The following is a 15,339-nucleotide window of genomic DNA, read 5'->3' on the forward strand; positions in this document are numbered from 1 at the left end:
CGTAAGTTATATTATTATTTTTAAACCGGATAAATTATTGCCTTGCCAATTTACATTGATCCGGAGTATTTTTTCACTTGGGTTATGAGTTTGCCTGCAACAATTGTTTAATTTTTTCCGTTATCTTTTGACATAGATTGCCACACAAGGTGGTAGTTACATGACACATCCTTTTTGCATAAACCACAAACGTTTTGTGGGCGCCACTATGTTACATTGATTGCGTGAGGTACACATGGCTTCTGACTAATTCATGAATTCAATCACTAAAAACCATATTGGACATCTCGGCTAATTTGACCTTCTAGTGAAAGATTCACATATCATTGTACATTAATAATATAATTACAAATGGTTCCAAAGGTTATTCTTATTGTTCTCTGATATCATGTTGTTCGTCTAACAAAGGCATTCGGATTGTAAGTGTTTTGTGTAAACAAGTAAAGAAACCAAGAGTTCTTTAGATCTTCGGCATTTCTTACACTTCCGGAAATGTGCCTTAAAGAAAGGCTTTTCTAATAATAGAATTAGGTGTATAATAGACAGATCAAGTCAATTTTTTGGCTTACATTCGTATTTGATGAGAAGTAAATAAGGTATTTCAAATACGAACAAAAATTATTGTTATTTTTAGAATCAATACATTGCAACTTTCACCGACGAGTAGGTTGCTTATCGACTCCTATTTGTGTATACTACTAATGAAAACGGGTTACACTATCACTCTGATATACAATAATAATAGTAAACTAATTTATGAGATTCAAAAAGCTGATGTGGGTTTGATATAATATCAAGTGGCTGTCTTCCTGAACTCCGAACAATTTAAAGTTTTGCAAAAAAATCTTTCTTTTTTCATTTACGATAAATTAATGGGCTTGTTCTTTACTCTCTACCGGTAATATTTCACTTACAATTTACCACTATATTAAATAGTAATAAATGATTTAAGTATTGAACTAACAGGTGACTAACCTCGAAGTTATATTCAGTTATTAATAATATCTCTTAAGAACTAAATTATAAGCAAAATATATATTCATAGATTGTAAGTTAAGATGTCTGTCTTTCTATATAAAATAGAAATATGGAATGAAAGGAAATATCCTCCTTTAAAATTCCAGCGTGGCATTCAGAAATAACTCTAAATGTGACACGTCTGAGAAATACAATGGAGAATAAAACAATACAAAAATGTCGCAAGAACATCATCCATCTTCTCCCTGAAGCGGGTGATCTGAAATGGCTCCTCCTAGTCCGAGTGTGGCGATGCTGGCTCCGATGTGCTTGGCGGCTAGGGCTAGTTGCATGTCGACTGGCGTTGTAGTGCTAAGGGGGTTCTGGAGAGTATTTTTTTAACTATGTTCCAAGAACAGCTATGCACATACGACTTTTGTAGATTTGAAATGTCGTAGTGTTCCCGGATTCTGAGGCGAACTATGCAAAATTAATCTATTCTGACTTCATTCGAAAGAGGTTTGAGCCTTTTTCAATGAAGATTCCTTTGGTTGCGAAGTTTGTAATTTTTTTTTCTATGAAGTTTGCAAAATTTTGGACCAAATGTATAAGCTTCCACTTTACTTTACTATTTTCGTACTCTTTACAAAACCGTCACAACATTAGACTCATATGAACAACCTCTCGTATTATCTCCTAGAACCTCTCGATGCTTTATATCGAAAGATAAGAACATCTTTTAGTGAACTCAAATTGCGCAACGTTTCAAGTAGCTGAGGGAGCCCACCCCAATCGAAACACAAATCCTACTTCTGCTTCTATTTACTTATCTAGATTCACCCTAGACATAAACATAGACAGATGTATATAGTCTTATTTATGGCAGTTATTGCAAATCGCCCGAACCCTTGAAAATCCAAAAAGTTTGATCACGCGTATGTCACGCGATTGTCACGCGTCCATACAAAATTTAAAACATGAATATCTCATCCAAGTGAACCCCAAAACTTTTTATTCTTACCTCGAGGTATACTAAAGGTTTGTAAAAGTATGTTCAACCAAATAGACAGAAAACTACCTAAACATTCAGGCCAATATAAACGAAAACATTTTTGTCACGTGATATAAATTTACACCTTGTGAATTTCTGATGAATTTTTTTAAAAATGTAGAAGCTCGTATGGCGCAGTGGTAGCGCAGCAGATTGCAAATCTGTTGGTCCTTAGTTCGATCCTGAGTGCGAGCTTTTATTTTTTTGGTTGCCAAATGTTTTTTGCCAACTTCCTTAACTAAACACCAGGTTGTCTTCACTTCAATAGTCTTATCTAACTCATTTATTCAGAATGCAAGTCAAAGGTATGAACAGAGCTCATATTTTATCTAGAATTGCCTACTAACTATTAATACAATAGGAAAAGAAGGTTCAAGGTTGTATAAGGTTTTCAAACCATTGGTTGCAAATAATTCTCCAACTCAAAAAGAGGTTCAATTAGACAAACAATTAAAGTATTGGAAAATGAAAAATGACACATTGGCGAAAGCTTGTAGCTATGTTAATGAAGAAAGAAAAGTTGTTGAATTGATTACGAAATGGAAGAATATTTGTCAAATGGCTTCGAATTATTTATATAATGATTTTTCAATTAAGATTGAACGAATTGGAGGATATAAGAAATTTCAAATTAGAGAATGGGAGAAATTGAAGGAATCTAAGAGTTATGGGGTTGAAGAGATGGAGAATAATTTCGAGATATATGTTGAATCTGATGAGTTTAAGATGTTGTCTGGGTTGGAACAACAAGAAGTGATTGATAATTTTAATGATTTTCTCAAGACTCATAAACCGCCAGATAAGGATGTTCCAGAATTCACCGATGAGTTTACTATGAGGGATCTATATAAGTTATTACATTTGGATTATTCCTTGGTTTATGAATGATGTGGTAAACGCAATATTTGCAACAGAAAATAAGATTTTGCCACTCCTCCTACCATTTCCCAAACCGGAATAGTGATGAGATGCAGTTTTTTTCACCTTTGTGATTTTGTGCGAATTGCATAAGGGTCTTCATAACGAACCTATTTATCATCAATTTATAGCAGTCTTTCATCTCAAATCTAACGTGTTATACGCGCATCTATCAAATACATATTCAATAAAGGTCACAAACCCTAGTTAACTACATTAGTTCACTTTGAAAAACGCGGGAATAATTTTTGCTCGAGGAGTATATATTTTGCTATCACGAAATCTAGGAAGGGCTCTTACTTTCTTGGCGACATGGAAACCAATACATTTATAATAATAGATGATCTCAGGGTGGGTGAGACTATACGGGAAGAATTCAAGAAAGAGAAGATATTAATCTTCTTGGAGGATCTCTGCTATGGTTTGGATAAATCTCAATTGTATCTCGAGAACCTCGTTGACGATGTCGCGAAAGGATTACCGGAAGAAGTTACTATTGAACAACTATACGTCTTTATGGCCGAAGTAGTAGCCAGTAGAGTCATATATCACCCTGATTACGCGCTTCTTGCTGGAAGAATCGAAGTAAAGAAACTTCACAGAAAGATTACTTATAGTTTTTCGGAGAATGTTGAACGATTAAAACAATACAAGCCGAATCGACTTAAATTAAATGACTATTCCCTTCTTTCAGATCAGTTTTATGAAGTGGTGACAAAGAACGCATCATTCTTGAACAATTTGATTGATAAATCTCGCGACTTTGAATTAACATATTTTGGAATCAAGACATTAGAGAATTCCTATTTATTAAGAATGAATGACGAAATCTCGGAAACCCCACAATTTATGTTTTTGAGAGTTGCAATAGGGATCCATTTTGATAATTTAGATGCAGTAATGGAAACATATGACTTGATGTCACAAAAATACTTCATTCATGCTTCACCAACATTATATAACTCCGGAAGTAGTTTTAATTACCTATCATCATGTTTCTTACTTGGTATGAAGGACGATTCCATTGACGGGATATATAAAACCTTACATGAGACTGCCTTAATTTCTAAAGCATCAGGTGGGATCGGATTTCATGTGCATAACATTCGTTCCAGTGGATCATTTATTGCGAGCACCAATGGTACTTCTAATGGATTAGTTCCTATGTTGAGAGTGTTTAACAACACCGCAAGATATGTTGACCAAGGAGGTGGAAAGCGTCCTGGAGCTTTTGCTGTATATATAGAACCTTGGCATGGAGATATTTTTGATGTTTTGGAAATGAGGAAGAATCATGGTAATGAAGAACATAGAACTAGAGATTTGTTTTATGGATTATGGATCCCGGATTTATTTATGAAGAGAGTTAAGGAGGATAAAGAATGGTCATTATTTTCTCCGAATGTTGCGACAGGGTTGAGCGATTGTTATGGTGATGAATTTGTTGAATTATATGAGAGATATGAAAGGGAGGGATTGGCCGTAGAAACTGTGAAAGCACATAAATTATGGATGGCTATTTTGGAATCTCAAATAGAAACGGGAGGACCTTATATGCTATATAAGGATGCTTGCAATTTCAAATCTAATCAAAAGAATTTGGGAACAATAAAGTCTTCCAATTTGTGTTGTGAGATTATTGAATATTCTTCCCCAGAAGAAACAGCATGTTGTAACCTAGGTTCATTGGCATTACCAAGGTTTTTGAAAACTGTTCTTATTAGAGATGAAGAAGTGCTAGAAATTGATTTTGCAAAACTTCATTCTGTAACCAAAGTTCTTATAAAAAATTTGAATAAAGTTATAGATGTTACCAAATATCCAATAGAAGCTGCAGAACGATCAAATAAGAGACATAGACCTTTGGCTTTGGGAGTGCAAGGATTAGCTGACTTATTCCTTGAGCTTAGATTACCATTTGATTCGCCCGAAGCAAGGACTTTGAATATTCAAGTCTTTGAAACTATCTATCACGCTGCATTAGAAGCCTCAATTGAATTGTCAATTGTCGAAGGTCCATATGCGTCATTTGAAGGATCGCCTGCCTCAAAGGGGATTTTGCAGTATGATTTATGGGATCACAAACCATCGGAGTTGTATGATGATTGGGATTCATTGAAAGAGAATATTAAAAGCTTTGGATTGAGGAATTCTTTATTAGTTGCACCCATGCCTACTGCATCAACATCACAGATCTTAGGATTTAATGAATGCTTTGAACCATATACGTCGAATATATACAATCGACGTGTACTTGCTGGTGAATATCAGGTTGTTAACAAATACTTGATTAAAGATTTGATAGATTTAGGATTATGGAATTCGGCAACTCGAAATAAGATTATCATGGATAATGGGTCTATTCAAGATATTCCTGGTATACCCGATGAGATCAAAAAATTGTATAGAACGGTGTGGGAGATTAGTCAGAAAGGTATAATTGATATGGCAGCTGATCGTGGTAAGTTTATTGATCAGCTGCAAAGTATGAATGTTCACTTGAAAGATCCAACATATGGAAAATTGACAAGTTGTCATTTTTATGCCTGGGAAAAGGGATTGAAAACTGGTATGTACTATTTAAGAACACAAAGTGCATCAAAGGCAATCCAATTTACTGTTGATTTAGAAGAAGCTAAAAAGGTTAAAAATAATGCAATAGCGGATTCAAGTAAACTTAAGCGTAAGAGATATGTCGAAGTTGATCATGTTAGTGTCAAACGTAAATTTATTGCTGACGCAGTGAAGGCAAATCAAGATCTATCTATTTACGGAACCCCAGAATCGGAGCCTAGTGAATCCCAATATAGTATTTATGACAGCACCCCATTGTCATGTAATATCGATGATCCAGATAGTTGTCAATCATGTTCTGGCTAGATTTGTAATAATATTTGCTTATGATACCCCGAAACATTACCCTGTATTAAAAATAAAAACTCTTTGGCTACTTGTATATATATTTAAAGCTTAATAGTTTAATTTAATTACCTGCTCTTTTTAGTTTTCTATTGGCATAATCAGCCACCTGTGACATTCCATCTTTCGTAACAAAGAACTTCCTCTTTACTTTATCAGACCAAATCAATACACCAAGCTCCGACGCGTATGTTGACAAAATATCGAATTCTTGTTGATTTGGGAAATCCTTAAATAAATATCCATCAAAAGTTTGAATTCTATCAAGCTCTAATTGCCATAACTTGATTTGATCCACAACATTCGGTGGAAGGATTTCTAATTTATGTTGTGCAATTGAACCATCTGCTCTGGCAGATTGACTTTGAGGTGCACCACCTGCGGTGTTAATATTATGACTTGTATCGAATTCAATCTTTTTGTCCAATTTCTCTTTCGCTAATATTCTCATTTGTGGATGAGCATGGGTTTCCAAAAACTTTATAATCTGTTCTGCCGTAATTCCATTGTATAATGCATTTCGAATTGATTCTCTGGTTATTTGACCACATACCATATTAGAAAATCTTGTTCTTAAATGAACGAATAGGTTTAAAATGGCGATTTCGAGGGGTGAATTTGTATATGCATATAGTTTAAAATTGGTTTCGATAATAACTGATCCTTGCATGTTTGCAGGAGTTGCCATTTGTTGTTGTTCTTTATCTCCTTCTGAAGCTTCAACAGATTGCTCAATTGCCATCGATGGAGTCTTTAATGCTGCTGAGTCCGAGGTTAATGTCGTTGCCAATCTTGTTGGATAAAACCTTCCTGATGTGTCTGAACGTTGATAGACTAATCCATAATCTTTCAAATCTGCCAACATACTCACTTGAGTTGCACTTAGGGTTGATACTGCATAACTTTTACCTAATTCCAATGAACCAAGGATAAATATGAAATTTAACACGTCAACTGGATCCATATTTAATTCTTGTGTTAAATTCAAATATTGTAACAATAAAGTCCAAATTTGAGCATTTACGTCTTGCAAAAGGAATTGAAACCCCGTATTAGTAATTTTCAAATTCGCGGCGCTCTTACCTTGTCCTTCCATTAATCCACCCAATTTCAATAATGACAAAACCGAACTTGAAGGAGTAGCAGTTGATTCCGTCCCCACCATGAAATGCAAAATAGTCTCCCATTTTTGAGAAGCAAATGAATCAAGAAATGCCACATCTACTTGATGTTTATCCACGGCTGTACTTATACTTCCAAATGCATTTGGTTCTTGAGATCCAGTTAGACAATCTCGAAAATTTTGTCGGAAAGTTGCATTCAATCGTATATGAGATCCCCTGCTATCATATTCTATTAAATGAAGTGATTCTAAACGTTTAAGTGCTTCGTATTCCAACTTTCTTGCCAGCGGTTTACACCATCTGTCTAAATCCCTTAGAGCAATTGGTTTTTCGTTGAATATCATTGACATGATAAAGAACTTAGCCGTGGGAGAAAGCAATCTATAAATGGATAAACATGTTGCTGGTGCTTCATATAATTTGGATTGAACTGGTTTTGGAAGACCTTCTAAATATTCGTTGACAGTAGCTTTGAATAAATTACTTCCCGACATTGTGTTCTCACAAAGTAACCTAGTACCTTATATGTGATCAAGAATAAAGAATGGTTCATAAATCTTTCGATGACTGTTTGGTTAAAGACCGGAAATGAAAATTCGGAACTTCCTAATCACGTGATAAATTTTTGTGTTGTGGAAAAAAAATTTAGGATGAGGGAAGACAGGGAAGCGAAAGGGAGATGGTGTTGCAAAACTTGAAGAAACCATTTGATTCAGTCAAAAGCAAATACAACACACAATAAACACAACGAGAGAGATGCCACCGAAGAGGAGAGTTTCTCACGTTGCTGCCGAATCGGATGAAGCATTCCGTGAGCTTTTTAAACCAGAATATAAAGGAAAGAAATTGACCGATGAGATCAACACAGCACAAGATAAATGGAATCTATTGCCAGCATTTTTAAAAGTTAAAGGTTTAGTCAAACAACATTTGGATTCTTTCAACTATTTTGTGGATGTTGATTTAAAGAAAATCATTAAGGCCAATGAATTGGTGTTATCTGATGTTGATCCAGAATTTTATGTGAAATATTTAGATATTAGAGTGGGTCATAAATCTTCATCTGCTCCTGGTACTAAGGAGTTAATCTTACCTCCACATGAATGTAGATTAAGAGATTTGACTTATTCTGCACCTATTTATGTTGATATTGAATATACAAGAGGACGTAAGATTATTATGCATAAAGATTTGGAGATTGGAAGAATGCCAGTCATGTTAAGATCTAACAAATGTCTTTTGGATGGATTAGATGAAACCCAAATGGCCAGGTTTGATGAATGTCCATTAGATCCAGGAGGATACTTTATTGTCAATGGTACTGAAAAGGTTATCCTTGTTCAAGAACAATTATCCAAGAATAGAATTATTGTGGAAGCTGATGAAAAGAAAGGATTGGTTCAAGCATCAGTTACTTCTTCCACTCATGAACGTAAATCCAAAACATACGTTATAACAAAGCACGATAAAATTTTTTTAAAGCATAATTCCATTAGTGAAGATATTCCAATTGTTATTGTATTGAAAGCAGCTGGTATAACATCCGATTTAGAAATTTTGCAATTAGTATGTGGTAATAATCCCTCTTATCAAGACCTTTTTGTTGTTAATTTTGAAGAAGCTGCACGTTTAGAAGTATTCACCCAACAGCAAGCATTAAACTATGTTGGTAAAAGAGTGAAAACCATTAGAAGAGCCGGTGCACCCAAATTGTCACAATTACAAGAAGGTATCGAAGCCATTTCTACAACTATCATTGCCCATTTAACAGTTTCAGATTTACAATCTAGAGAAAAGGCACTTTATATTGCCACTATGGCCAGACGTGTTGTGATGGCTATGGATAATCCAAAAATGGTAGATGATAGAGATTATGTTGGGAACAAGAGATTGGAATTAGCTGGTCAATTGATGTCTTTATTATTTGAAGATTTATTCAAGAAGTTTAATTCTGATTTCAAAGCCAATATTGATAAGATTTTGAAAAAACCAAGTAGGACCTCTGAATTCGATGCTTTGTTGTCCATTAATATCCATTCAAATAATATCACTATGGGTTTAAATAGAGCCATTTCAACAGGTAATTGGTCCTTAAAACGTTTCAAGATGGAAAGGGCAGGTGTTACCCATGTTTTATCAAGATTATCATACATTTCAGCATTGGGTATGATGACTCGTATTTCATCCCAATTCGAAAAATCGAGAAAAGTTTCTGGTCCAAGAGCATTACAACCTTCTCAATTTGGGATGTTATGTACTGCTGATACTCCAGAAGGGGAAGCGTGTGGTTTGGTTAAAAACTTGGCATTAATGACTCATATTACAACTGATGATGAAGAACTACCCATTAAAAAATTATGTCTTATTTTGGGTTGTGAACCTATTTTACGTATAGATTCAGCAACTTTACATAATGAAGGTAATTTTGGGATCTATCTTAATGGTACATTGGCGGGTACTACTAGATTCCCGGCAAGATTTGTTTCTGATTTCCGTCGTTTAAGAAGAGCTGGGAAAGTTTCAGAATTTGTTTCTATTTATACAAACACCCATCAACAAGCAGTTCATATCGCCACTGATGGTGGTAGAATTTGTCGTCCACTTATTATTGTAGAGAATGATGTACCAAAAGTTACTGCTGAACATTTATTAAAATTAAGAAAGGGAGAATGGGCTTTTGATGATTTCTTACATCATGGATTAGTTGAATATTTGGATGTCAATGAAGAAAATGATTCATTGATTGCATTATACGAATATGGCATTCAAGAACATCCAAGTGGAAGTGTTACCCATTTGGAAATTGAACCATTTACAGTATTGGGTGCAGTTGCCGGTTTGATTCCATATCCCCATCATAACCAATCACCAAGAAATACATATCAATGTGCGATGGGTAAGCAAGCTATTGGTGCTATAGCCTATAATCAATTCAGAAGAATTGATACATTGTTATACTTCCTGGTATATCCTCAACAACCTATGGTTAAGACCAAGACAATTGAATTGATCAATTATGATAAATTACCAGCTGGTCAGAATGCTACTGTTGCAGTCATGTCTTATTCCGGTTATGATATTGAAGATGCTTTGGTATTGAACAAAGCATCCATTGATAGAGGGTTTGGTCGTTGTCAAGTTGTTCGTAAGAATACTATTCAATTAAAGAGATATCCTAACCACACCAAAGATATTCTTTCTGGTATGAGAGTTGATGAGGATGGAAATGCGATTTTCCCCCATCAAGCATTAGGTCCAGATGGATTAGGTGAAGTTGGCGCAAGAATTGAGAATGGTCAAGTATATGCCAATAAATGTGTTCCTACAAATGCTGGGGAATCTTCATTAGGAGGTCATCCTGACCAAATGGCAAATGTTGAAAGTCATAGAGAAACTCCTGCTTATTATAAGGGTCCTGAACCATCATATGTCGATCAAGTAATGATGTCCGTTAGTGATAATGATCAAGCATTAATTAAAGTGTTGCTTAGACAAACTAGAAGACCAGAATTGGGTGATAAATTCTCTTCTAGACATGGACAAAAGGGTGTTTGTGGTATTATTGTCCAACAAGAAGATTTACCATTTAATGATCAAGGGATTTCGCCTGATATTATTATGAACCCACATGGTTTTCCATCTCGTATGACGGTTGGGAAAATGATTGAATTGATCTCTGGTAAAGCAGGTGTCTTGAATGGAAGTTTGGAATATGGGACATGTTTTGGAGGTTCTAAGTTGGAAGATATGTCTAAGATCTTGGTTGAAAAAGGATTTTCATATTCAGGGAAAGATATGTTATATTCTGGTATTACTGGAGAATGTTTACAAGCATATATTTTCTTTGGTCCAATTTATTATCAAAAATTGAAACATATGGTTTTAGATAAGATGCATGCCAGAGCAAGAGGTCCAAGGGCCGTGTTAACAAGACAACCTACAGAAGGTAGATCAAGAGATGGTGGGTTAAGATTGGGAGAAATGGAAAGAGACTGTGTTATTGCATACGGTGCTTCCCAATTGTTGCTAGAAAGATTAATGATTTCATCTGATGCATTTGAAGTTGATATTTGTAATAAATGTGGTTTAATGGGTTATAATTCTTGGTGTACTACATGTAAGAGTTCCGAAAATGTTATCAAGATGACTATTCCATATGCTGCAAAATTATTATTCCAAGAATTATTGTCAATGAACATTGCACCTAGATTAAGATTAGGTGATGTCTTTTAGTATAGTTTGTATAATGAAAAAGAGATTTTATTTATGTATTCATAATTAATAGAGATTATAATTAAAAAAAGTAACGAATAACAAATGTGTATCCCACATTTCCTTCCAACTGTTGGAAACTAACGGTGCTTCTGGAATAATCATTTCATTATTAGGAACACTTGCTCTACTTTATAGCTTGTTGCAAAGGTGGTTCGAAGAATAGTATAAGCTCTAAATATGAATAATCCAGTTCTCGCAATTCCCAGAAAGTATCATCCTTAACAAGAAATTTTGAATAGACGCAGGTTGTAAGCAGCATGGCAGCAGCATCTTCATGCCCGATGGCGTGGAACTGCATCATTCTCTGAAATATTTGCAGCTATTCCACTTCGGGAAGATGCCCATTTGTTGGAGTACATCCCTTGCGAATGGATGTAAGGTGATATATTGATAATTCTTTCATTGCCCTTTCCTGAAACTTCTTGATCTGATTAAGAACTATCCCGTCCATGATCAATCTCATGATGAAAATCCATTCTTCAAATGAATTTTTGCAGCAATTTTTATTATATAAACTCTTACGACATTGAATATTTCTAGCCAATTTCCATTCTTTTATATCATTCTTTTGAGGGTATTTTGACATAGCATTGAAGAATGATATACAAAGTGTAAATTGTATATATACATATCAGCATTGAAGAATTGTATAAAAATTTAGATTAATAAGTGAACAACTTTATTATAAGTGTCTCTCTTTTATAGTACTCATAAAATGTCGTATGATTTCTTAATAAACTTTAAAAATCCTTCGGGGGGTCATGCGACATTGCTTACTATCTGTCACACAAAATCTTAATTACTGTAATTAATTACAAATGGGGGAAAGGCGGTCAGCCTCACTCTATTAATAAAAAAAATCTTTTCGTATGCTATCTCCTATTACTAACCAACCACTTTTACACCACCACAACAACCAACGCCACACTTGTTACCTCACATCCCCCCCACCTTTCTACCATTAGAAGAAAGAAGTGTATACCCTTAGAGAGAGATACATAGATTGATCTCATTATAACTAACTAAAAGAAACGAAGGGAAATGAGTCCACCTTCACTTCTGAATGGTCATATTCATTCACATCATCGAATAATGACGCCCTTACAACCAGAACCAACAAGATCCATATTCCAACCAAAGTTGGTTTTAATTTGTTCAGCAATCTTGTTTAGTTTCTTCTTAATCAATCAAAAGAATTCATCACATCTTGATTTAGAAGATGCATTATATTTAACCAAGAATTCAATCCGAGAATTTAAAGATCAACATTTCCCTGATGGAACATTGTATCATCCTCATCCAAGACGAAGAACTCTTACTAATGATTCTCGAATACTTGAAAGTGATATTGATTATCCTTTGAATAATGTCGTTAATTCATTCTTCCCCATTGATGCAATTATAAGTTATAATAGATCAACAACAACCATTCCAACTTTCCCAACTAACAATATAACAACTCATGAATTGATTAGTAGATATGCTTCATTCAGTCCCGTGTTGAATTATAATATGATTAGTCACTATCGGATATTACCTCATAATGCATGTACGAAATTTGAACCGGAAGATCCTGAAGAATTGGAAGGTTTCAAGAATAAAGTAATTATAGTGCTTAGAGGTGATTGTACATTTGTTGATAAAGTAACTAATGTTCTTGAATCAAAATTAGATCCAACTTGTATTATTATTGCTAATGATGAACCTTATCGAGGGTTAATTACAATGTTTCTGAATAATTTTAATCAAGATGGTTCTTTACGAACTCCTATTTTATTTATAACCAATGAAGATTTCATGACTTTATCAAATATAGAATCAGAGGATTTACCAATTGGTATTAGAACCGCCTATATTGGAAGTTGGTTAAGTATTATTTTATCCATGGTATTATCCCCACCATTATTAATCATTTTTTTCTATTCTATGATAGTTTGTGGACAACGGATTCGTAGAAGACAAATCAATATGCAAAATGCCAAAATGGTAAAACAATTACCGGTATACATATTCAATATAGATCATTTAATCCTTGCCCCCTTTTTCCAAAAGTATTTAAAAGTTACTGGCCAAACCAATATGGTCCCCCGTGATTCCGAAACCACCGATCTTTATGAATCCCCCAAACCTTCTAGAAATGGATCCTCATTATCAATACATAAAATAACAGTCGGTGGGATTGATGTAAGATCATCAAAAGATTCCTTACATGTAATTACCGCCCCTGATGATTTTTATCCCGCATATAAATGTTCAATATGTTTAGAAAAATATATTCCATTAAAATCAAAATTATTAGTATTGGAATGTAAACATTTCTTTCATGAGAAATGTTTACTGAATTGGTTAATAAATTTTAGAAGAAGTTGTCCATTATGTAATTCAACTTTAACAAAACCAAATTGTACATATTTATTAGGAAGTGATGATGAAATTGTTGAATATGGGAGCACTAATGATTTAGAAGCTGGTGTTTTGGTTCCGTTTTTTGATCCTTCTCCATCTCAAGAAGAAAGTTTAGAGAGTGAGGATGATATATATAGTGATGGATTATTTCCTGTGGGGTCATCTTCTCGAGAACTTAGTGTCACCAGATCGGAAGGAAATGAATTACATTCTGTTGTTCAAAATGAAGAAATTCCTCCTCCCGTGATTGTCGGACCTAGTAGTGGAGTATCAGAAACTACGGATATGTCATTCTTCACCCCAGCACAATCACCCCCACTTCCCGCAGATAAGTTGGTTAGACCACCACCTGTATCAGCTACCCATTCATTTCGAATTTCAAAACCACTGCAGATTTTGAGTAGATTTTCAGGCAGAGAGGAAGAGAATGAAAGTGAACCTGGTTCCAAAGAAGATTCTAGGTTGGAATTGAGTGTGAGTATTGATTCTGGGGATTTTGTCAGTGCGAGTGAAGAACAACAACTACATCAGGATTCTAATTCTATTGAGTCAAGCGGATCAAGTAACGAAACGATGGAATATCATGGGGGTGATAATGATGATGTATCTACTCTCGAGCATATGGAGACTCACCAGTGAGTTTATTGTTTTTTTTGTATGGAGAAAAATGGCAGGTGTTCTATTATGTTTTAAATAGGTTTAGTTCAGGTTTTTATATTTTTTGTAGGTTTTTTAAGGAATTATTTTTGACGGTATTTCTGGATCTCTACTACGTTTATGGAGCAGACTTAGTGTTGGTTCCTGGGAGTTTTTGGATAGAAGTTTCTAGCCCAACCAAGACAGCTCGGTGTTTGCGCTCCCCACCATACGGGAGATTTAGGGATAAGACATTTTGGTTGTCACTTAACTCCACAAATCACGAAGAAAGATACATATACAAGTAGATACCCCATCAAAGAGATGGTCCTTAATCCCGGGGCATAATCATGGCTAGTTATCTAGGGGGTAAAGATATATTTTCTGTAAATGTGTTCCCCGTTATTATTCAGATCTAAATCAACTCTGCAGCGAATTAAGCAAAAAAATACCCCCCCAAGAGGGTTTGGATAGATAAACGAAACTTTTAAACAATTAAACATACCGTTATTTTCTAGATGTGATGCAGGTCAGGGTTTCTTTCAATTGGATCTTTCTTTTCGGAAATTAGAGTAACTAATGCCTGACTCAGTTTTATCATCTTCTCCCTGGTATTTGGGTATTTGGTTGCTAATTCCGGGAATTGTCATATTTCTAAGACGGATTTTTTGAGTTATTGAGGGGAAGGAGTTTATACCTAACCTTCTTGAACATTTTCGATCAAATTGGTTAGACAAAAGTTCTTTCTCGTTGTTATTCTACAATTGACTAAAACTAGTTTGCAGCCATATAGGAGAGGTAGTAGTTGCAGCCGTAGTAATTTACAATTTGAATTGATCTAATTGAGCTAGTACACCCGGAATATTCCGAACTTTCTCTTAACAAAAAAACTCCAATGGTCACGTGACAATTAATTCTTCTCCGCCAACAAAAAAAAAAATTAAAAAAAAAATATTGTTGTGGGTTTTTTTGTTTTTCCATTTCTTACTGGTTTTAATTCCTTTGCATGAATTGAAAGGATTGTTTCCATTCAACCAGAATAGGTTCTAGATT

The 15,339-nt window shown here is 34.7% G+C and overlaps 5 protein-coding genes across 5 annotated transcripts; 4 read left to right on the forward strand and 1 right to left on the reverse strand. All coding sequences in view use genetic code 12, as the record gives it.

Moving 5' to 3' along the window:
• Nucleotides 1-2,300: 2,300 nt before the first annotated feature.
• Nucleotides 2,301-2,896, forward strand: J8A68_003847 (uncharacterized protein; the record flags this gene model as incomplete). Its single annotated transcript, XM_049407745.1, has 2 exons — nt 2,301-2,313; nt 2,370-2,896. The coding sequence occupies 2 exons, from the start codon at nt 2,301-2,303 to the stop codon at nt 2,894-2,896; spliced, it is 540 nt and encodes a 179-aa protein (XP_049262872.1).
• Nucleotides 2,897-3,238: 342 nt separating this feature from the next.
• Nucleotides 3,239-5,806, forward strand: RNR3 (Rnr3p; the record flags this gene model as incomplete). The annotated part of the gene is made up of 1 exon (XM_049407746.1): nt 3,239-5,806. One exon carries the CDS (start codon nt 3,239-3,241, stop codon nt 5,804-5,806), a length of 2,568 nt encoding a protein of 855 aa, XP_049262873.1.
• A 103-nt stretch (nt 5,807-5,909) lies between these two features.
• Nucleotides 5,910-7,463, reverse strand: J8A68_003849 (TFIIH/NER complex subunit; the record flags this gene model as incomplete). The annotated part of the gene is made up of 1 exon (XM_049407747.1): nt 5,910-7,463. One exon carries the CDS (start codon nt 7,461-7,463, stop codon nt 5,910-5,912), a length of 1,554 nt encoding a protein of 517 aa, XP_049262874.1.
• A 262-nt stretch (nt 7,464-7,725) lies between these two features.
• Nucleotides 7,726-11,202, forward strand: J8A68_003850 (DNA-directed RNA polymerase III core subunit; the record flags this gene model as incomplete). Its single annotated transcript, XM_049407748.1, has 1 exon — nt 7,726-11,202. One exon carries the CDS (start codon nt 7,726-7,728, stop codon nt 11,200-11,202), a length of 3,477 nt encoding a protein of 1,158 aa, XP_049262875.1.
• Nucleotides 11,203-12,336: 1,134 nt separating this feature from the next.
• Nucleotides 12,337-14,289, forward strand: J8A68_003851 (uncharacterized protein; the record flags this gene model as incomplete). The annotated part of the gene is made up of 1 exon (XM_049407749.1): nt 12,337-14,289. The coding sequence occupies one exon, from the start codon at nt 12,337-12,339 to the stop codon at nt 14,287-14,289; it is 1,953 nt and encodes a 650-aa protein (XP_049262876.1).
• Between the last annotated feature and the right edge of the window lie 1,050 nt (nt 14,290-15,339).

This window comes from Hemisphaericaspora subhashii, assembly GCF_019202705.1.
Source record: "Hemisphaericaspora subhashii strain CBS 10753 chromosome Unknown scaffold59, whole genome shotgun sequence".
NCBI lineage: Eukaryota > Fungi > Ascomycota > Pichiomycetes > Serinales > Debaryomycetaceae > Hemisphaericaspora > Hemisphaericaspora subhashii.